The 23,918-nt window shown below is 43.8% G+C and overlaps 1 protein-coding gene across 2 annotated transcripts in view; it reads left to right on the top strand.

The window, feature by feature from the left end:
• Positions 1–23,918, top strand: part of LOC125717012 (CUGBP Elav-like family member 5) — a 109,498-nt gene that overhangs the window by 64,167 nt on the left and 21,413 nt on the right. For both annotated transcript variants that reach the window (XM_048989920.1, XM_048989919.1), the window contains exon 3: positions 7,354–7,402. In XM_048989920.1, coding sequence (XP_048845877.1) covers positions 7,354–7,402 — 49 coding nt within the window. The remainder of the gene's footprint in view (positions 1–7,353; positions 7,403–23,918) is intronic.

Here is a 23,918-nt window from a genome sequence, read left to right as displayed (position 1 = left end):
AACCCAGGCACAGACTTGAATCCTAGTCCAGAGGTGTGAGGCAATAGTGCTAAGCAATGTACCACCGTGCCACCCGTGGTGAGCCTGTTGGAATGGAAAGGAAGATGACAAATGACAACTAGTTTGATCAAATTTTGCTTAGGGCCCTGAATAGGATTGGGCCCTGGGTAGTAGGGTTTGGTTTGGGGTTGAAATGCTGGCCTATGCCAAGGCAGATGACGAGGTGGGTCTCAGCCAACTAGCCTGCGGCAGCCAGTGAGGGGGTTGATGGTGCTAGAGCCTGTCCAACCTTCAAGAGACTACATGTAGAAGTCCAAAGGCAGAGGGATTTTGTTTATTCCCAGAAAGGGAGGCTCTTTCATCTGTTTCCATTATTCCTTTTCCAAAAGGCCGCTTGGCCTTCATCCGCTAGTAGGGACAGCAGCTAGCCTGGCCGTTGCACCTCTGACATGCCAAAAGAGCATTTCAGCCATCCTCATCCTCGTCGGTTTGCCGGATCTAAATATACGCGGGCAGTAGAGGAGTTAGCATGGTGTGGGCACTGTGTGAGCGTGATGGTGCACCATCTCCTGCTGCTGTTGTTGGAAAGCGAGAAGATCCTGCTGTTCCCCCTCCCGCATGGCAGCAAAGCATTCCAGGCTCCTGACAGGCACCGCGCTCTCCCAAGCAGGGGCTCCGCGGTCTGTTCCCGGGCTTTTGGTGCCACGTATGAGGCACATGTAACAGAGCGACTGGGCAGGTGATGGTAAGTCATTCGGGGATTGGGATTTACTCTTAAGGAGTTATGAGGGGGAACAGGAACGACTTATACAGAAAACAAGATGGAAACGTGAAAAATAAAGATTAAAGAAAGAAAATGAAGAGGGTGACGGAACATAAAAATCATCTAAATGCAGGAATCAGAGCTCAAACAGGCTCTGGGCTGAAAAGGCACTTGGGATTGACATCGAGACCAAGATTAGACATATTGGGGTTAAATAAAGGGACATAAGTTTATATATTTTGTTACAGTTGGAAACAGTTGGAATCAACCAGAAACAGATGGAATCACCCTAACTGATCTGAGTCAGCTGAGATTCCCCCAGAGACATCTGAGAGCCATGTCCTCCACTCAGTACAGTACAGTACAAATTAATCACATGTTAACATATTAATTAGCATGTTAATTTGTGCACAACTTCACATTTATAAACATCCGTCTATCCATCATCCATAACTGCTGATCCGGTACAAGATTGCAGTGTTGCTATGGAGCCTATGACAGAAGACATACAACAAACAGTGAATGTAATAGAAAATGCCGTAAAATGCTTTATATTTTTGATACTAAGTTACCTTTCATTGTTAAGTGTCAGTATAATTTGAATTGGGAATTAATGAGAAATTACCTGAAAAGTAGTTTCACATTGAGTAGCACTTTACTTGAGGGGACATAAATAATTTAGTAACTGAGTTACTACTCAAGAACAAATTATGAACAAATATAGTAACTGCATGAAATACATGAACCGTTATGACTGATTAATGATAAACAAGTATGGGATCAGTATGGAACTTACACTTTGTTACTGGTTAATTTATGCATTAAGTAAGTGTGTACTACTACATTATTTGTGCCCCTCAAGTAAAATGTTTAGCTGGCCATCCAGGCTTTTTGCATTTTATACAAGTGTTTACTGTTTTCTTAATATTGCATTTAACAACATAGCATCCGTTACATTGTTTCTGTGTGAGATAGAGTTTGGTCTAAAATTTCTTTGCATAACTCATCTGACAAACGTTAAAAGAATTTTCTTGTACATTGCTTGCAAAATAACCTGTACATGTCCCCCAGCCTGATAGAGAGTGATGTAAAATACATGCACAGGCTACCTGCATGTTGCTGACCTCACAGAATATCTATCTGCCATCTGCTGCACTTCGTACACTCCAAAGTTTCTATTTCTAGAACTCTCCGCGCTCATGTTTGCACTTGACCCATGTTTTGTGCAGAGTCCTGGGCCACATTATTCCTGGGTTTGTTTTCGTATGCTGAGAGTAGTTGTCATATTGCATTGTTTGGAATGAGTTTAATATGCCATATTTCGACATGCTGCAGTGGTTTTCTCCTGTGTTTTCAGTGGGGCTCGTTCCATTTTAGTTGGAGCAGATCTAGAGAAATAAAGACTCATTTGAGACTCCTGGATAGTTGCAAGATCCTTTATAACCATAACCACATCAAAGGGTCAAAATGAGCCTGCAGCATAACCCAGTTAGTACAGGACATAATTCAGAGGACACCCTGGACATGGGGCCAGGATTCATTCTGGATATTTGTTTTCCACTTAGTACTGGTTGAAATAGTTTAGGTCCTGAATGGAAAATGCTGAACAGTATATTTGTGCAATAAATATTGGAAAATTAACTAGAATCATATTATAAAATCAGAGGTGGACATCTTAGATCCAGACAGTAAAAGTCCAGACTCAGATTCTGTTTCAACCAACCAGTTGAGTATAAAGAGTCATAATCACAGAGTACTCAGCTGGTTGGTTGAAACAAAATCTTGGTCTTTTCTCCCTGAACCTAAACTACCCATTTCTGTACAAAAGGTATAGCTGCGATCAATATGGCTTGGCAGGGAAGAGCTGTTAAAAAGGAGTAGCAGAGGACTCATGTGCAGCTTGAGAGCTAATGAGTCTTACTCAGTGACTAATGAGTCTTACTCAGTGACAGGACACAAGAGCTTCCCAAAAGACATTAAAAGATCTGTGTCACGATGTATGGATCAGTAGCACATCATTGTTACGTTCTGTTTGTAACATTAAGGCTGGATTTCTCTCTGGACCTGAATTACCAAACTTTGATTTGAAATCATGTTCCAAGTGATACCTAAGTTGGGTTACCTGTCACAATCAACAGGCCTCCTGGATCAGAGGGACAGAAATGCATGTGTTTCCCCATCTCCACAAGAAAGAAACAAAAGGAATTTTCTGTATATCAGCAAAAAGAGCCGAGGAAATTCACATGGTCTCTGCCTGAGATCACACAGACAGAGTGAGAGTGGTTCCTTGGATCCAATTCAGCCTCCAAAAACTGGTCCAACAGGTCTCCATTCTGCCCACGCTCGCATACACACGACCCTGCAAAAAAAAAAGTGACAGTCAGCAATATCAGAACCGCCAGCTTCTGGGCCAGTTTGCAAAACTTCGAAAATTCTTATATACATTATGAGGAAACACCTGAGAATGAATCTCTAAGCGTGAGTGAATGTATGCATGCTGTGCATATTAACCACAAGGTGGATCCTTCAGAGTATCCTGTCTGAACAGAGCAGTGTTTCTGAGATGTTAGGAGGGACGGACTCTGTCGTTTGATAACAGGACACAGCAGGCAGGGAAGTGCAACGCGGTGGTGGTCCAAGGACCCGGATCTGTACCCTGAGGTTTGCTCTTTCAGGTCCTGGACAGGGCTCTGCTGTTGTACTCCTAAGTGGGTTACTTTATTTGAACATCTCTGAATGAACGCTACGTCTGTATAGCACTTTTCTAGACACCCAAAGCTCATTACAGACCCAATGGGGAGCCACTTGAACCACCACCACTGTATAACACCCACCTGGATCTGCAGCCATTCTGCACCAGTATGCTCACCACACAGTAGCTAAGGTGATGAAGGGGCAAGAGAGAATTCACCAATTAGATACAGGGGATGATTAGGAGGCCAGATCTGATAGGGCCACAGTGGGCAGCTTTAGCCACGACATCAGGGTTCCACCCCTAGTCTTTCAGAAGATGCCCAGGGATCTTTTATGACCTCAGAGAGTCAGGATCTCCGCTTTAGGTCTCATCTGAAGGACGGCGACATTTTTACAGCGCAAAGTCCCATCACTGCAGTGGGGCACTGGGATGCCCACAGACCACAGAATGGGCGAACCTGTTGGCCAGACCAACACCTCTTCCAGCAGCAACCCAGCTTTCTTCATTGGTCTCCCATCCATGTACTGGCCAGGCCCAAACCTGCTCAGCTTCAGGGGGAGTACTGACTCTGAACTGCAGGTGGTATGGCTGCTGACAGCATGGCCATCATATCCAGCCATAAAAATTGTATAATAGTTTGAAAAAATTAATAATTCCAATAATAATAATAATAACATCAAAAATAAGTTCTGGTGAGATTTGACACAGTATTACACACTTGAGGTCAACCCAGCTGCTCCAATATTGTTTCCCAGAGTCTTTTTCTCCCCCCCCCGTCTGCATCCTCCCTTATCCGAAGAAACAAACTGCAGCAGATGATGCGACCAAGTGAAAGAGATGGCCAGGAAAAAAGTCTGACACTGTATGTCGGGCCCTACCGTCAACTGCAAGTTGCTTGGACAAACAAGCCATCCAATTTGGACCCACGTAAAAATCGACGTGTTCTGATGAATAAGTATATGAAGACAGTTTGATGCGTCACCACACAATCCTTTTCTAACAATAAAAAATGATGAAACGTTAAGACAACCCTGGCATATATTTGTTTGCTGAAATTAATGAGGGCACTTTTGCTGTAACCGGGCACATTTCCTGAGGGCAGATGGTCATGTGGTTTTGGACTAGACCTCCTGAGCTGTGGGCCTCCCCTTCTGTCTCACTCCCTCTCTCTTTCTCTTTCTCTCTCTCTCTCTCTCTCTCTCTCTCTCACTCTCAAACCAGCGGCCTTTTGGGTCCTTCTCCCTGTGAAGGTGACATGCCAGTCAATCCTTTTTCATTTTGCTTCTTAATGCGTTTTTCTGCTTCCATTGTGGGTGCAAAGAAATTGTCCTCCTCTCCGGCAGACGTATAGTGGGCCGCATGGCATGCGGAGGGTTTGCAGACCATTAAAAGAATCACCTCCATGTATGTTCGCAAATAATTATGGGTAATCAGTCAAGAAATGAAAGATATTGAGTCTTTCTTTGGTCTGGCATCAGTCCTAGTCCAGCATCTGCTTTGACAACAGCCAGAACCTTCCATACTTATAGGGAAATGTTTTTTCGGTGTCCACAAAAAGCTGTGAATGCATTCAAAAAAGTAAAAATGCCAAAAGTCTTGTATTTTGTTTGACTACTTATAGTTAAGGTTAGGGCTGAATAGAGGTTAAGGTTGCCATGTTGAAATTAGAGTTTTCCCCATAGAAATGAATGCAAACCTGTATGTGTGTGTGTGTGGAAGACTGTGTAAGCCTGTATGTTATTGTGTGACACGCAAATGTATGCCTTCATGTATATTTACATTTTATATACATGTTGAAGATGTTGTGAAAACTAGTTTTTAATAATAGTTACAAAGCAGTCATGATGCGGATGTAAGCAAGATTTAAGCTTTGCATAAGATTATGCTTTTATTTCATACTTCAACTGCTGATCGATACAAGATCATAAGTGGGGTCTGGAGCCTGTCCCAGGCAGCACAGGGCACCAGACAACATGCACCCGGGACCGGGACCAGGACCGGGACCGAGTGCCAAGCTATTACAGTGCATGCATAGACGAGGCGATGTAGAAACACTTGATCATGCACCTGCATGAATCTGGACTGTCGAGGAAAGCTGCCCAGTGCACCGAGAACATGCAACCTCCACTAGCAGAACAGGGTGGGATTATGACATCACATTTTAACTTAATTTTACCTCTCATGCTGCTTCGTGGGAAATCAGGCGTTTATGTAACGGGGCTGCAGTCAGTGGGACAGTGCATGGCGACTCCGGCAATCAGGTACACCTGATCCAAAGTGGACAGAAGGCTCTGAAGTGACGTCAAGGTGCCCGCAGCTCAGGAGCTGAGGGGCCAGAGATGGTAGACGGGGAACGAGTGGGAGGGGTGGGGGGGGGGGTAGCATCTGCTGGAATGTCAGGGCCACCGAAAATGGTAACTGCTTACAGGGGTGGGGCCATAGAACAGGACATACATGCACGGCCTGCAGATGCACGCAGCCATACTGAAATACAAACATGCACAGTGGGGTTGCATACAGTGGGTGTATCCCTGAGTACAATACTTTCACTCCAGCTCTCTAGAGACAAGATAGTGTCAGATAATAAGCTTTTCTTTAGTTTATTTTTCTTTTATTGTATAACCCCCTAAATATTGGCCAAACTAGTATTATTTACCATGGTTATGTTAAAAGACCAACAGGGATGAAGGTTACTCCCCTCCCCAAGGTGAAAATGGATGTGTTTAGCACTTAATGAATCTGCCCTAGGCAGGATCCCCATATATCAGCAAGTTATTAAGACACTTTAAAATCCCATCATGGTGTGTCTCCTTGAACAAGTCGCACTTTTAAGGGGTTGACCAGTCTTTAAATCTGACCTTTTTAAGTTGGACGCGACAAGAAAGACGCGGACGAGGAAGAAGTAGAACTAAAGGTGGATGTGGATTCTTCAATTTTTGCTACCAGAAATGAAAACAAGGATGATGGTGGCTGATGGCTATTCTTGCCTGCGAGCTCCAGCGGGCTTTGAGGGACAGGGGCTAATCTTGTCACAGAATGATGTGGATTCCTGGTGTGTTTTTCTGCCTGCTGTTCTATTAATGCATGTTTTTCTGTATAGACACTGGGCATGATAGAAGCACGCTAAAAGCAGGCAGCCCGGGAAGGAATCGCTTTCCCACTTTGTCTTCTATGGCATAATTAAACCCTGCCGAATCTTTGAAGCGTAATCTGAATAGTTTTCAATGTCAACTTGCAAAGCATTCAAGGATTCAATAACTTAATTACCATCATCTTCCTTATTGGAGCTTTAGACTGCAGCCAATCGGCGTCATCTATGAGCTGTACTTGTGATTTCATCATCTTATAACCTTTCATACATATACCATGCTATAGAAAAATGACTCCTGGGAAATTGTTCAGCTTCAGGGTGAAACAATAATGACAATAAAAGCATGTGATAAATGACAGCAGACAGGACTTTTCAGAGAGAAACATCTAATCTAGCAAATGGAATTCCTGTCAAGTTCGGCTGGATTATGGAAGCCTTCTCACAAATGGATTTAGTTTGACCCAGCCTGCTCCAACAAAATCTCTGGATTGACATCCCTGTGTTCATCCTCCTCTGAAGCTTTAAGTAGCTGACAGGTTAGATGCACTGCCTTAGAGTCTGCCTCTGGCGCTCTGTCCCTGGACCACAGTCATCCACTTTGTCGTAAAAATGTGATACATTAGTAAGAGAGATTGTGTGTCAGTTTGAGTGGCCCATGTTTATGTCATATGCACTGCGGACGTGGACCCGTCTTTGGTGATGTGTATTGTGGAACCTGTGTTTTGGGTTGTGTTTGTGTGGGGGGGGGATTCTTTACACAGCAGAGCTAACCCAGCCCCCCTCCCCCCCCTTTGTCGTTTCCAGATGACTCGCCCCATCCAAGTGAAGCCAGCGGACAGCGAGAGCCGTGGAGGTAGCTTCAGCAGACTTCTCTTCTCCCAACGACTCCTTTTGCTATCGTTATTATCGTTATCTTCTTCCTTCTTTTCCCCCCCACTGAGTTCCCCTCGCTTCCCTCCCCCCACCCCCGTTCTATAGACGGCGTGGGTATTAATTTTAATTAAGGTGCCCGCGATATTAACCGGGCGGACAGCCCAGCCCGCTCTGTTCGGCCGACCCTGCCCAGTGCATTATGGGAGCGCTGTAAATTAAAAAGTCATTAGCCATGAGCCCCCGCAGCGGCCCCCACTAACTGCTGTTCTTAAATATACAGCCATGTTCTGCACTAGAGAGAGTGTAAAGTGCTCGCTTGGGGCTGGGGGGGGGCGGGGTGGGGTGGTGGGGGGTTAGGGGGGGCAAAGCACCGTATATGGGCTCTGGCAGCCGATCAATAGGAGTGCCGGTTGCCAGCCTAGACACTGCTGCCCCTGCATCTAATTCTGTCTTCCTCCCTCTCTTTCTCTCAGAGGCTGTTTTTCGTTTGCTAATTCCGGCTCCATCTTGCTTTTCCCCTTCCTCTCTGTCTCTGTTTCTTGTTAGCTCACCAGGGACCCCCGCATGATAACATGATTCCATAATATCCTTCAGGAAGGGATTCTTCCTTTGAACCTTTTTTTATTTTTTTTTGCTTTTCCGTGACTTGTGTCCCCTACGGTTGAAAGTATATTTCTGAGTTGTGTGTTTTGACGCCATCCCACATTGACGCGTATCCATGGTGTGTCTCTCGATATGGTCGAGATTCAGACAGCCCCAAAGAACCAAGGCTGGACCACGGGAAAGTGAAACACAAGCTCGATATTATTTGGGTTTCCCACTTCCATAGCTGGCTCTCATGGTCTCTTTGAAGCTCCTGTTTCAGTCCGGTGGTTGGTGGCAGGAATGGGGATTGGTGCTGACTGGCTACCCCACGCATCTGTGTCAGTGTTTCTCAACCAGACCCCCAAGTCTACATTTTTGCTCCCTCCTAGCTCTCCCTACACCTGAATCAAACAATCAAACAATCAAGAACACCCTAACACCTTCTACAGCTGTGTTAGAAGCTGGGAAGGAGCACATGTGGACTGTCTGGGGGTCCCTGAGGACTGCATTGAAAAACACTGATCTATGTCATACGGACAGATGTCTTCTGTCATAGCTACATGTACCTAATGATGGCAGAGGAGGTTCTAGTGAGATCTCACGACGGGAGGGAGCCCACCGGCTCACCTGGTCTCTGCTGGAAAGAGGGCTCATGTCTCTTCCTGGTTATTTCATCAGTACCATGTTGATAAAAGGACACAGAATCTTTTTTTTTGCTTACTTTCTTCCTTTAAAAGTCAGCTCTCTTCCAAATCGACCTACATAGCATGTATGTGTGTGTGTGTTCAAGCATGTGTTAAGGCCACGAACAGAAGACATACGTAGATTATTGCACAGAAATGTCTCACCAAATTTGGTCCATTAGATAACAGTTACAAATTAGCACATTATGAGGTACACTCACGGGCATAAATTTTGGGGGGATGGGGGAGAGGGAGTTGTAACCCCCCAGTAATCAAAACCAGTCAATACAACCAATTAGACACCCTTAAATTGGTAGAGACCTCAGCTCCCCTAGCACTCAATCCAAAGTTATGCCCTTATGTACATTAATGCATTTTAGAGAAGGGGCGTTGCTCATGTTCAGCCAACAGACTACATCTTTGTCCTTAGCCATTGGGCTAATATCATAGTGGAAGACCAAACGTCTTCCTGCCTTCCCCTGCCTCACCTTCTTCTCCATCCCTTCAAAGCCCATTCACTATCATTTGCTAGCATTTTACCACGATCCACACTACAGCCCCAAAATACCTTTCAATCAAGGCCGCTGCTTCTGATAGCCTGTGGTCGTGAGCGTGGTGAGGGCGATGCTCCCCGGCTGAGCAGTCAAACCGGCACACGGGTAATGGAGACAGAAAGCGGGGTTTCCTTTCAGTGCTGCGAAGGCGCTGCAATCAGAGCACTGTTAAGCTTTCCCGCGGTGCACAACCAAGCCAGGAGTGCATGACACGCCCAGCTGTCATGGGGCATGAAGGGCGTACCTGGGGATTCATTACCGATTTTAAGTGGGCTGAAAATTCACTCCTTTCAATAAACACAAAGGCATTCCCCTGGATTCAAAAGAGCTGTTATGTTTCCATGGATGCCTGTCTGTTGATGTGGAGGACATGAGACTGAGATGGGCAAGAAGATGGGGTTATATTAGATTAGAGTAGATCAACTTTATTGATCCCAGATCCCAGTACGTAGAGTGCAGAGGAACAGACGTGGTGTGAAACAAGAAAGATGCACAGACAGTACAGTGCACAGTGCACAGTGCACAGTGCAAACAAGTAAACACAGTGCAAATAGATTAAAAAGTATGCAGAGCAGAAATAGAATCCTGAAAAACTGTATATTATACAGAACTAATGAAATTAATATCAGGAAAAAAAATAACAATAAATTAGCAGTTGGGAATGTGCAATTAACATTTGCAATTTAAAAACAGGCAACACCAGACTTCTATGCCCAAGACAGATTGCTTCCTGGTGTGTTATTGCTGGGGGTGTAGAATGACATGTCGGGGGGAGATGTTGTACTGCATGACGGCAGCAGGTAGGAGTGATCCCCAATAGAGCTTCCTAGCACACCAAACACATTACCCATTCACAGGGTTGCCAACTCTCACACATCTGGCACTTTCAGACTCTCACACTCACCCAAGAAATCTTACGGCAAATCTATATTATTCCATTATAAACCTAAAATTAGCTTCCTCAAAACCATTGAGGTAGATTGCAAACCCTACAGACTATTTACAAGTTAATACAACTGTTACATACATGTAAATATGTGTGCATGTTTGTGCAGACTGGTCTCTAATTCAAAATCTCTCTTCGGTCAGCTGACCAAAGCTGGCAACCCTGAATTCATGCATATTCTATCAGTTAAGCTATTATGAGAGCACTGACAGTAGGTAGCATGTTTATTGAAATACCAAAATGTAGTTTTTGTCGCAAGTAGAGAATGCATGTACCCCTCACTGCTGGCTGTGTGCTTCACACTAACTGAACTGTAATTAGTGACACATATGTGAGATGTGGAAATAAGAAAAGTCAAATCAAAACTATGTGCATAAGAGATTGTAAAATCTGTGATATTTTTAATCGAATAAGGTGCTTTGTAGAGAGTGTTAACCATTGCAGGTTTTTGCAGAGGTGTTAGATAGTGATGGCTAAAGGAAGCTTCATGAACCATTTGCTGTCTTTTCTCACACCACTAGATGGTGCCCTCTGCCCCAAAAAAGGGCCCAGAGCATACCCCAAAGCAAACCAAGAGCACCATCTAGTGGGGTCAAAAGATACAGCAAATGGTTCATGAAGCTTCATTTGGCCGTCACTAGTTAGGAAGAACAAGCTCTTTTTTTCTAAATACAACACCACCTTTTTCTTTTGATCCTTGACATCAATCTACTGCGTCCCTCTCCTGGTGCTTTATCACCCGCCTTCTCAGAATTATTCACCTGAAGAGATGGTTGTTTACACCTAATAACGATTAGAATTTAATTTGTGTATGTGCTCTTATTGTGGTGACATGACTGCAACATGCCTCATACTGTTCACCCCCTAATGCTTATTATATCTTTCAGTTCCAAGTTAGAAAAATAGAATCTGCTCCAGATTACAATGTAGTCATGTAGTGCAGAATGCTGATTCTTATTTGTTTAAACATCTTGGATTGCCAAATTTATTAATATACTACAATGAACAAGCATTCAGGCATGTTCCCCATCAGAAATTTCAAAAACAAAAGAAATAGCTAGTAAGTAGAGTTGGAGGATCATAGCTGGGCTGCAGTGGTACAAATTTTCACGGTTTGGTTCATATTCCAGTTCATAGGTCATGCACGGCTGGATGAAATTCAGTTCAATTTTTGTCCGGAGCAGATATCCAGATGAAATGTATATTCACACAGAAAATACTAAAGTGTTTCTCAAATACAACTTTTTATTGCCGAGAATAACAAAAAAATCTTGTCCTGGAACAAAAAATAATAAGGTTTATCATTCGGACTGTCCATCATGCACGCATTCGTTGTGCCTAATTCTATACTGAGTCATTGATAGGCTACCCAGATGGTCACTAATCACGTGAGAGATGAAACCACAGCCGCGTCTGTCTTTATTTATGGATTAATTTCCCTGATTTTTAAAATGTTTTGACTTATAGCATGAGAAATTACATCAATTTGTGATTCAACAGGGAAATTCAGAAGTTCCTATAAATAGTTGTATGTTTTCGGTGCAATAATTGATTTGTGAAAAAATTAAGGAAATACGTGCATGCATTTTGAGGAAAACATGCAACGTGTACAATATCCCTTGAATGGCACATTCCACTACAGTGAATAACTTAACCAAAAATTCACCGGTTCATTGCAGTCGTCACACCAAAAGCATTCAAAAAAGTATGGGAATCCAATTTTCTGTTACTGATTTATGAGGAAGAAAAGAAAGGTCAGTTAATGGAATAGATAATGATGAGACATGGATGTCGTTTGATAAAGTCGTTCGTTGGTAACTGTTGGCGAAACTTCTGCAGCTGAATTGACTAAGAGGTCAGTCATGTTATTGATCACAGAGAGAAAATTAGCTGAGATTATGAAAAATAACTTTTTATTGCCACATATTGTATAGCAAATAGCAAATATTATAATTTGTGCAGTTTAGAATTAATTCTCCGGCTATCAATCACTAATTAACTTTTGTCAGAAATAAACCATTGAACTGTCATTGAAGTCTAGACAGGCTATTATATAACACATGTCCTATCTTCTCCTCCATGGAAATAATTAAACATTTGATTCGTGATGACAGCGTCGCATTTTATATTGTCCTCAGTATTCGGCTGTGATTATTTCTGCTCTGAACAGTGAATTGTCTATACGATTTCATGGATATCGAGTGTTTCTGGGAATCGTTATTCGTTTTGCTTTTCTGTGCAATTTGTATCTCATTGTTTACTCTGAACTTGTATCTTCTATCTATCTGCTGTCAGGCTTTCAAGATATGAGTACATGTCATATAAGGGACTGTAGATAACCACATTATTTCAGGGCACTAATGGACACTACAGATTATGCTGTCTTGCTTGGCTTTGTTATTCTGGTGGTGAAGAACCGGCAAATGCATTTACAGCCCTGCAACATACTGAAACGAGCGACTGCCTTTACTACCACTGGGAAGCTTAGATACAAAATAGTCATTATTGTTACTGGTGTTACTCCTGTTCACCTTTCCTGCTTTGTGTTTTGTTATCATTTACTAAGGTTCCATCTGTGCTAAAGCCATTCTTTATTTAATTGCCTGGTTCCTTTCGTTGCTATGCGGTTACACCTGTATTGCAGAATATAGTTTGGATTCCCAGCACAGAAAGGGGGGAGGGGCTGTTGTGAGAATGGGCCGGGTGTGTGGTGCATTAGTCAGTACTGACCTTGGCATACATTGATTAGTTGGGTATTAATAGGTTTTTGTAATAGAAACACACGTGTTTGAATTGTATGTTGATTCCTTTATTGTCTTATTGAAACCGTATGACTTTATTTGCGTGTTGGTAACAAGAGAAATTGACAAGACATGAATAAACATTGGCATAATTTTACGAAGCACAGAAAAGCCAAGCTGCTCCTTTCCTGTCTGCAGAAGTATGCAAGCGTTTTCCCAGCTTATCAGGGCCATGCCTTGAAGGTACAGTAATGCCTGAAATAGGTTGCTAAAGAATTTTAGCTTGATTTAAAATTATCTGATGGCTTCTATTTAGAATAGGCAGGGGTAGATAGTATTTGTGATCCAAAAGAAAGGGTCAGATTTTACAAGTTTAATTTTTTTCAGTAATGTACATTAATTGACTTCATGAAACAGAAAGGGGAATATTACATTTTTGCAAACATAAAATAAAATAAAACATCCCACGGAATGTGGTCATAATATTGGTTTAATTGAGTGAGTTTAATTGAATGGCCAGACTGTTTAATTCTATTTACATCACCTGCTTCCGAATTCGGGTCCTCATCCAAACTGACCTGCAATTGAATCCGGACCATGTGATCAATCCCTCCACCCCTCCCCCCCCCAGTTGGCAAACTTTACTGCTGGGACCCCCCATGGTCGTCAAACTCATTTGGACCCAGTGGAACCTGGCTTTGTATTGCTGATGGAATTCTGCCCTCGGGGAACAATAGTTGGGGACCACTTGTCATCTCTGGCAAAGGGTCCTGGGTGAGTATGAGGTGGGGGAGGGGTGGGGGTCCGTAGTGGGGGTGCAGTGACTGGCACTCGGGGCTCTGCATTGAAGCATGCCATGCACATGTGTGAGAGACTAGAGGTGCAGTGATATGGAGCATCCCAGGCACAGACCCAGCTGTCTCTGTCGCGGTCACTGCCCCATCCATCTGGCGTTCGGCAGGGCGGGGGGGATAAATGGCATCAGAATTGCTGTCACTAGGTGTCCCACACACAGAGCTTCATTATCTGGATAACTATGAATGCAAATGAGACAAGGGTCCGTGACCTCTCCCTTCCCAGCATGCCGCAGTGTGCGCCCGTGCGTAAGAGAGAGGGGGTGTTTGTTTTAGCTGTGTTTGTGTGGGTCAGGGTGTGAAACAGAACTGGCAGCTTCTCCCAGTGAACCCAGCTAAACATTAAGATCCACACGGGTCTGTGGGGGACTGTGATCGTGCATCCAGCCCACGGAAGCGAACGGACGAGGGACTGCAGACTAGCCTCATGCTGTGGTCAAGTGTAAATAAGCTTGAGCGGGGGGGCGGGGGGGGGGGGGGGGGTACATCTGTCCACCACACCATGAAAACAAAAAATAAAATGCTCTGTTTACTCAGTGGATGCTGCTGTGCATGTGGTACAGCTGAGCTAAATGCCACACATACACAAACAAACACTCGTCTGGCCAGATGGCTGATGCCTCTGTTACCGATCCATCATTTAGCCGTATTTGTGATCATCGTGGAGGATGATGTCTTCTGGCCCTCTTAGGAAAAGGGTCCTAATCTGTCCTCCTGGAGTCATTTTCAATTTACTTTCCTCAGTGATGGAGGGGAATGCTTGGGATGCTGCCGAGAGCCGTGTATTAATAATACCGATAACATTAAATCTGGCTTTACAGCGCGCACTGCTAATGTAGCAGTAATGAATGCAGGTGTGGATTCTAAGGGCATTGCCTGTGTTTGATGATCACCACTCGAACCTGCAAACCATTCCTTTATTTGGGGTCCCTGAGGTTTGGGGGCCCCCTGTTGGCCACGAGCAGTGACTACACTAGGGAAACAGATGCCTCTGAAATTACTTTTTGAGTGGGGGCCACAGAAACGACAAACCCACCCCAGCGTGGATCTTAGTGGTTGGTGTCAAGTTGCATGTGGTCTGCTGAACAGCAGCAGAGAATTAATAAGGTTATGACCCCCTGATTCAGCCAGGCACTGAGAGGCCACTTCATAGCCAGTATGGCTATGGGCTTGGGTAAATCCACAGCGGTCCATGAGGCCGCTAAGGTCCAATCAATACACTGACATAATAAAAATCCTACTGATGTAGAAACCCCTGGAGTGGCGTTCAGACCATTGTGTCTGCATTAACTGGGGTAAAGTGATCGGCTTGTACTGGTCGATTCACCTGAATAATTGAACACACCCTCATAAATGAGAAAATAAAATGTATGAACTGGCATTTGACACAACGATAGTTCCAGGTAACTGACAGGTTTCAGCTCACCGCAGACTGCACAGGCTAAGACTGCAGGATGAATGCTGGGGAATATGAATGGCAGGCAGTGGTCAGGATCTCAGATAGATTGGTCAGACATCATTAATCAAACCCGTGTTCTTGTGATCTTGACAACCGAAAGTGCAAGTTCAGGCAGAATGCGGATGTATGAAGGAGATATGTGTGCAGTATATGTGTGTATTTGGGCTCTGATTCCTTCGGCATATTTTTTGTTTCCAGGGCAGGATTAAGAACAGTCTATAAACCCTTAATTCCAGAGCTCAGTGGATTTATGTGGCAAAAAAACATCTAGGTGGGTGGTTTTGGAAAAGCATTACTTATCGCTGTTATCTTCAGTAGCACCGATGCTAAATGGACCATATTCCGAGCAGCATGAGTGACGAGCTGGCGGTCTCTGAATATTTTATGGCTCTTAAAAAGTTGAGCTAAATGAAGTTACATCCATGGTTATGAACCAAAGAGTAATAATAGTAAGAACAGTTATTGTGAATAATGATGCAAGACATGTGGGAGTGATGGTCAGTGAGGAGAAGAGTCCGTCTGCTCAGTCGGGTGAGTATTGTGTCACGCCTTCCCAGAGCGTCGTGTCTTCCATACAGAGTCACTGGCAGCCCCCCTCACCTGAATACTAATGGACTGTTGTAGTCCCTAATCACATGCACTTGGCTGTATTACTTGTGACTACTTAACCCCCCCAGATCCTCGCCTTGGCTCCTGTTTTCTGGTTTCAGTCTGAGCTCTACTATGGGTTTCTAATTTCTCTGGTGTTTGACCTCTTGCATTATTTCTCATTATGACTTTGGATTGTTCCCCATACTCTGTTTGTACCTGATCTAACTCTGTCCGGCTTTTGACCCTGAAAGATCTGGACTTAATTAAACCTGTGAATTTCTTGTCTCTGTGATGCATGCCATACTATGTGCATTTCAGACTAGGTGATCCATTTGAAGCTGAGCAAGTTTGGGCCTACTCAGTACTGGCCCATCCTGAGGTGTGTGTGGATCCCAATGCCCCAGTGCAGTGACGGGGACACTGTGGGTACAGGGAAACCCATCCTGTGGTCTGTATGGACCCTAATGCCCCAGTGCAGTGACAGGGACACTGTGGGTACAGGGGAGCCCATCCTGTGGTCTGTGTGGCTCCTAATGCCCCAGTGCAGTGACAGGAACACTGTGGGTACAGGGAAGCCCATTCTGTGGTCTGTATGGATCCTAATGCCCCAGTGCAGTGACGGGCACACTGTGCTGTAAGAATGGCACTGTCATTCACATGAGACGTGAAACCGAGGTCCTGACTCTCTGAGGCATCTTTTAAAGGAGTGGGGGTGGTATCGTGATGCCCTGGCAAAAATCGTCCACTTTGGAAATTTCAAATGTGGCCTCCTAATCATCCCCTATATCTAGCTGGTGATTTCTCTCCTACCCCTTCAGTGCCTTCGCTGCTGTGTGGTGAGTGTACTGGCACAGAAAGGCTGCCCTCGCATCATCCAGGTGGGGGCTACACAGTGGTGGGGGTTGAAGAGGCTCCCCATTGGTTCTGTGAAGCACTTCGGGTGTGTTGAAATGCGCTATATAAATGTAACATTCATTGATTGATGATGCCATGAGTGACCATCTTCTCAAAGAGCGAAAGGCCCATTATTGGTCCACTTCTGGGTTGACAGAGGCATACTCAGATCCATAATTTAGCAGCAAATCAGCCCATTTTGTAAGAATTTCTTTCACATCCAGTTATTTGGTGGATATAATTTCGGTGTGTATAAAAGTACTCCCTCTTCTCTGTTGACCAGCTTCCTGGTACTTCCTGGCGCTGCCAAGAGCCATTGCAGTATTAAGTGTCCTGCATGTAGAAGTCCTTTCCTGCCAATAATTCCCAACATGCATCTACAAAACAGATTGTCAGGCTTGGCTGTGATTCTGGATATTAGTGATCTACGTTTGAACAGGCCAGTTGGTTTGCTGGCTGTGACTTTGTATCAACACTCCACTTTGCTAAAATGAGTTCATAGCTCCTAGTGAGATACTGGAGAAGAATGAATATTTTACTTTTTATATTTACGGAAAATAAAAACATAATTAAGGATACAGCCATGTCACCCACTGTAGGGAGAGGTAGACATGGAGGGTCCGGAAAATGGTAACTAATCAGAGTTTACTGGGGACATTAAAAATAAGCAAGTTAAAATACTCCTAATCTTGGAGCTCTAAGGAGCTAGGCTTCACTATGAGATTAGATTGGGCCAGTTTTGTCATAAGGACAAGCACCATCAATTTGCAGATCTGCTCCTGGTGATCCTATTTCCTGTTGGTTCATACCAGAGAACAAAATGTACTTGAAAATAAACTCCCAGTCTCTTTGACGTCTCCACTGAATCTAAATGTATTTGTGTTGCAAGGTCCTGCAAATTGTCTCATATACTCCATGAACATGTTGCAGTGGAGGTGGGCAGATCAAACAAAGGAATATTTAGATCGTGGCCTCAGTATAAATCAGAGATATAATCGGATTCCACCAAAGATTTTTGTTTCACGGCACCAGTGAGCAACTTAATCATTTTCATGGTCTCTGCATATTTGTTTTGGAGGCAGTATTGGTGTGTTTTAGATCAGCGTTTCCCAATCTGGTCCTCGGGGACCCACCGACAGTCAACGTTTTTGCTCCCTCTGAGCTCTCTGCATGGACCGACTCTGGGTCCCCGAGGACCGGATTGTAAAACACTGTCTTAAACTGTAAAAACAAGCCAGTGACTTGTTCTTATTGTTTTACACCAAGTGTGTTTGCCACTGTCTGTATCACTGTATGAATAGATATTGTGTGCCAGTTTTTGCAGAATGAGATTTTGATTTAAAGGCATGAAGTTACAGACGCTCCTCTACTTACAAACTTTCAACTTATGAACTTTCAGACATATGCACAAAGAGGACTGTAAGTCCAAATTGTGTTAATTGGGCTCCCGTTTCCTGTCCGCAACATCGTTTTTTTTTTCCTGCACGCCAATTCCGTCTAGTACGACTTCTGGCCGCTACTCCCGCCACACAGCAGTGTACCGTGCATATTCCCAGCATCCTAGTTCTATGTACTTGCGTATACCCTTAAAATGATGTTGAATAACGACTTACGCACATTTCAAGTTACGAACGGCCATTCGGAACGTATCTCAGTCGCAAGTAGAGGAGCATCTGTACTGCCAATAATTCCCAACATGCATCTACAAAACAGATTGTTGTTGGGGTTGCACTGTGCTAAAATGCACTAAGCAGCCAGTTCTGACCAAAAGACATGGTCCCCTGTCCTACAGACAAACATTGATAATTGTCTCTCTGAAGGCTGGGGCCGTATATACAGTGTGCTATACAGGTGTGTCATGCTGGAGTTCCCAGATGCCCCTAGTGGTAGGATGGGGTCAAAGGGCAGCTCACACAGACTATCAGAAAGATTATGGCTTGACGCTCAGCAGAAATATTCCTTTGGCCAACGTCTTCCAATGGTGTCTCAGAGTTTCTCTTGACCAGAGACAGTGAAGGTCTGACTCAGGGACAGTAGCCTAGAGGTTTTCTAACTCAGCACTAATATGAGTGCTCTGCTTCTAATGGGCTTTGCTAGTCCTCACTGACTAGTAATCTGAGTTTTGACTGTGGTCGATTAAGGGTACAAGAGGGTGGATTAAAGTGGTTCAGATCTCAAGTTGCATTTATCTAAGTTATGTAACATTAGATCATGTGCAGTATCAGGCTAATGAATGTCCAGAGAAAATCTAAACATTTCAATTATATTTAATATAAATATGTCCACTAGAGTACAACAACCATGCAATTTAAACTAGAGTGCAGTTGTGGAAGGTTTTTAATACACCATAAGGACTCCCAGATGAAGCTGATGGTTCTGTGCTCCATGTTCCCAGCAAGAGGCACCTCCCTCCCGGTTCCTACACCCAGACTCCCTCTGGTATTGGCCACAGTTTAGGGCAGGGCTGCCAACTCTCACGCATCTGGCGTGACACTCACGCTTTCAGACTCTCACGCATGAAATCTTACAGCAAATCTATCTTATTCCATTATAAACCTAAAATTAGCTACATCAAAAGTGCTAGGGCAGTTTGCAAACCCTGCAGACTGTTTACAAGGTAACAAAACTGTCACATGCATGTAAATGCGTGTGCATGTGTGTGCAGACCTGTCCAGAACTGAAAATCTCGCACCAGCCAGCCGACCAAAGTTGACAGACCCGGTTCAGGGTCATGATCCAGACACGGACAGAGGGACCGAACACACAGAACCAGCCCTGTCCAGACTGGGCCTGCATATATTCCGGATACCAGTGAAGCACATATGACAGCTTTGCTCTGATAGTCCTCTCTGGAGACTGAGGATGCATAATGCCAAACATCATTTATATATAATGCTCTTTAGGAAAGGCCACAGTGATAATAGTTATGTGTGTCCGGTGTGTGTGTGTGACAAGCCACAATGCAGCATAATGAGTCGTCTTCCAGTACAAAAGGTCAGTCCCCTCACAAGGTTTTAACACGATTTCCTATGCAAAGCTCCCTTTTGTTAAGAGGCTAGTGCGAGCGCCGCCACTGTACTTTCATCACAAAGCGACGAGAATGACATGAAAAAACAGCCAACAACAAATGAAAGCTTGAATATTTTTCGCCCTTTCAGATATAAAAAAGGCTGTGTTTTGTGGCCTCAGTGCTACGACTGGGATTTGGAGTTGAGGCATTGTGAGAATGCGGGATAAAAGGTGCTGCTGGCGGATTGGAGGGCTGTCAGAGTGGGGGTTGGGGAAGGGGGGGGGGGGGGGTTGGTATCACTTGAATTGTATCCATGAATGTTTAATTTGGGCTTTTTCCCATCCCCTGCCAGAGTGTGAATTACAGTAGTTTGATGTGCTGTGCTTTAGTGGTGTAGTATTTGCAATTCTGTTTTTAGTTTCTAGGACAGCGCTGACAACCCCCCACTCTCGCCCTACTCACCCCCCGCCTGGGCAGTCTGAGTCTACTCACAGAACATTTAATTAATTAATCGGAGTGCACAACTAAATAATTGCGATGATGCGGCACATGAAAGGCTTTTCTGTTACTGTTCTCCACAGGCTGTGTGAGTTCCCAGTTATTATAAAGAAGCCAAGTTGCATGAAAAAAAACATAGAAATGATTGCTGAGACGTCCCTTTTGTGCCATCAGAATGTATTATGACACCAAGCAGAATTAGCTAAACGCACATCTGGCCGTTTTTGAAGGCATGCCCTGAACCCACGGGTGTAAGATGCTCTCCATAACTCATACTGCTGTTCAACCTGAAATGGAATATGTGTTTAAGCTGTATAGCTCATTTAATGGGCAGATTTAAGGGAGGGGGGGGGGCTGAGATTATGAATAGGGGGAATTTGGTGAGGAGTCTCTGCTTTTACATGCTCCGATATTTCTGATGTAATGTTGCTTTTTTGTTTACGCAACTTACCATGTTTTCTGTTTATTTGTTGTTTTTGATTCATGCCGGTGCTGTTTCTCTAGACTCTTGAAATCGTCCTTACAGGTATCTTCATCAACTCTCCATTTTGACGTATCCCCTTTCTCCACTAAAAACATTCCCGACAGCACCTTCTCAGAAACCTCTGGGACAGAATCACTTGGACGTTTGCGCTTCAGTTCCTGCGAATTTGTCATTCGGTTTGTAGTCCTGTGTCTTTCCTGGCGCTGTCATCGTACCACCGTTCAGCGTTTGTACAATAGATCCTTGCATGCACTAGGAATACTTTGCGCTTTTGTGTCTGCTGCGGTACTCAGTGCATTTGTGGTGAATTTTGAACACACTTAGCCATCTCACACCCAAGTACAGTGCAGTAGCACAATATTGCAGTAAGTAACCACAATGATGTTCTGTGAGATTATTGAATAATCAGTAAGGTTACAGAAAAATCTGTGAGGAATAATGAATCTGTACCCTTAGTCTTGGCTAAAAGCTGGACGCAAGTGTCCTGTGCAAGTATTACATTATTGAGTTACATTATTGATGCTTAGCTGCCAAAGCCACTTGAATAGCTTACAGTCTTACTGCTGTGTAAAGTAGTCTGCTTTAGGTTATGCCACCAGGGCCGCTAATAGCACGTTTAGCCACAAACAGCAGGCGTTTGCTCATATGAAGCTAAGCCCAACTGGGCCACCTGGGACCAAAGGCGCAGATGTTACCCAAACTGGTGTCTCGCACCTCCAAGGTTGGGGGGCTGGAATCGCAGCTCTGCCATTTGCTCAGTGGGCTACTGAAGAGAGGAGAAATTACAGAAGTGGGTAAGTCTTTCAAAACGTTGCTATCAGGGCAGACAACACAAGAGCGGTGTGGCTGGCACGTCTTACATAAGCCCACTCTTTCATGCTGGGTACCAGCTAATACTCCAGAAAGCAAGTTTATCTGCAATTCATTGTTCTGCTTTGGCTGATCACTTTACAGCATTGCCTTTAAAGCGTAAAGCATTTTGAGACTCATGAGTGAATAATTGCAGTAGGCTCCGCTTGAGCCTTCTTGGTGTATTGTCTTTGTGTTCTAAGTAGCTTTGGAGGTTCCTGATGACTCCTCCCAAGCCGACCGTCTAGGTTCCAGTGGTGAGGGCCACGCCGGCCCCCCAGTTTGCACATAGCCTTGCCTCAAATAGGAATGCGAATGGGAGGAGCAAAGTGATGTCATAGAGCAGCCAGACCCAGACATTGAAAAATGTGACTATATTGATGTAGAAAATCAGTGTCGAAACATGGGGTGAGTGTATGGGTCAGTGGGTTGGGATGTTGGGCCTGTGTTCAGAAGGTCGCTGGTTTGAATCCCAGTGGTGGGTACCAACTCCAAGGACCATCTGACCCAGCTTTGTCAAGCCTGCACATCTCTTTGGATGAAGGCTAAATAGATGGAATAATCTGATAAATAAATTAAAATTTCAAATCACTGAGCTCTCAGCTCTCTGCGCCAATTTCAGTTGAACCACATCACCATTCTGGGCCAGTGTTACCAGTGGATGTTGAAAACACAGCTTTGGCTTAATGTGGGCGTCAGCATCACCCTTAAACTCATAAAGTAGAGGCACTGACAAGCCCTGATGGGGATTTGTGAAGATTAAACAGTTTTTTCTTACCCTCGTCTCCCCAGCCCCCTTTGCTAAAGGGGGTGATTCATTTACTTCCAAGGACAGGTTTAAGTTCTCTTTCAGACTCTGGAAACTCATAAAAGATCACCCTTTAAGAGCTTTACAGCCCTAGTCCCACTTTTATTCTTGATTTGTAACCTTTCAACATAAAAGCCTCACACTTTCAGTGAAGAATTCCAAAGCTGGAGGAACCGTCATCCACATGGACTCTTACTTTATAGGATTTATCCCACGAAGATGCCTTGTTGTCCCTTGACGTGATGGTATCAGGCCTGGAACTCGCTTGCATATCATTAACTGGGCTCAGAAGACAAACTCTGAAGAAAATTTTGGGGGAAAATAATAATGTGTGAAATGCATGAAAGCCTACTTTGGTCATCAGGTACTGTTTGGGTAGATAAATTAATATTTGACAAACAAAGATTTAGGAAGCTGGTGTAATTACCTTGACCTAATCCACTGACAACTCATGAACCATATTCAATGGAAATTAGACTAACATATGGCCATAATTCATTTTACTTTTAATTTCATGGAGATCCTCGTGTCTCTTTCTCACATGAACCAAGCTGAGAAGCTTATGAGATTCCCAGAGTGGGGATTTGCATAGTAATTTCACCCTTTCATCCCCGTTTTCCGGTTTTCTGAAACATCGCATCCCCCGACTCTGCACCACAACTGAAGACCCAGAATCTGAGCGTAAGCTACATGGAATAAAAGTGACAGAAAGTATTTTAATGACAACACTGTGGCAACACCACTTCCCACTTGGGAGCCTCCTAAATATCATGCTTCGTGCAGGTTTTTCATTACCTATTGAGTTAAAATGTCCCCAAAGTTAAAACGGTCTTGTCATAGTGCCTTGATGGGGGAGAAGGCACTCAGTATTCAGCTGGTAAGTTTTAACTGTCAGCAGTTCAGCCAGTGATTCTGGTCAGACCCTACACTCAGGCACGATTCTTGCTCCTAGGGACTTGAACTACATGTGTTAGTTACACATTCAGGGCTTTACTGCTGCAGAGGAATCTAAGGACTCTAAGCCCACTGGGTTCTGCACTCTCCACTGAAAATGCCTTGGGCAAGACTGCACTGTCTTCATCATTACGTAGTTTTCAGTCATTCTTATGAACCCGAGAATTAACAAATATATATTAATTTAAAACTACAATGAAACACAGTGTCTGTTGTTCTGTGTAGAGCAATTGAGATTATTTGATACTTTTTAGATTAATTATTAAAATTAAGTCATTTTTGGCTCTGATTTAATGATTTTCCAACCAGTTTCTCCAAATCAATAGGCAAAAATCTATACAGTAACAGTTCTAAGGTCAAATAACACAAAACTAGATGAAATGATTATAAATCTTTCAACTTTATTGCATGTAACCCATTTTTTTGTTAAAGTATGTATATATTTTTGCAAATTTTTGGTTATTTTTATATTATTGTTGTATTTTATATTTTTGTTTTTGTTATTCATCCTCATCTCTTTAGCTCTTGCCTAGGATTTGGTGAAATACTTTTGTTTATTACAGAAATCAATGGTAATGCAGCTGAC

This window comes from Brienomyrus brachyistius, chromosome 21 (genome assembly GCF_023856365.1).
Source record: "Brienomyrus brachyistius isolate T26 chromosome 21, BBRACH_0.4, whole genome shotgun sequence".
NCBI lineage: Eukaryota > Metazoa > Chordata > Actinopteri > Osteoglossiformes > Mormyridae > Brienomyrus > Brienomyrus brachyistius.
This window is presented reverse-complemented; position numbering and strand designations above follow the sequence as displayed.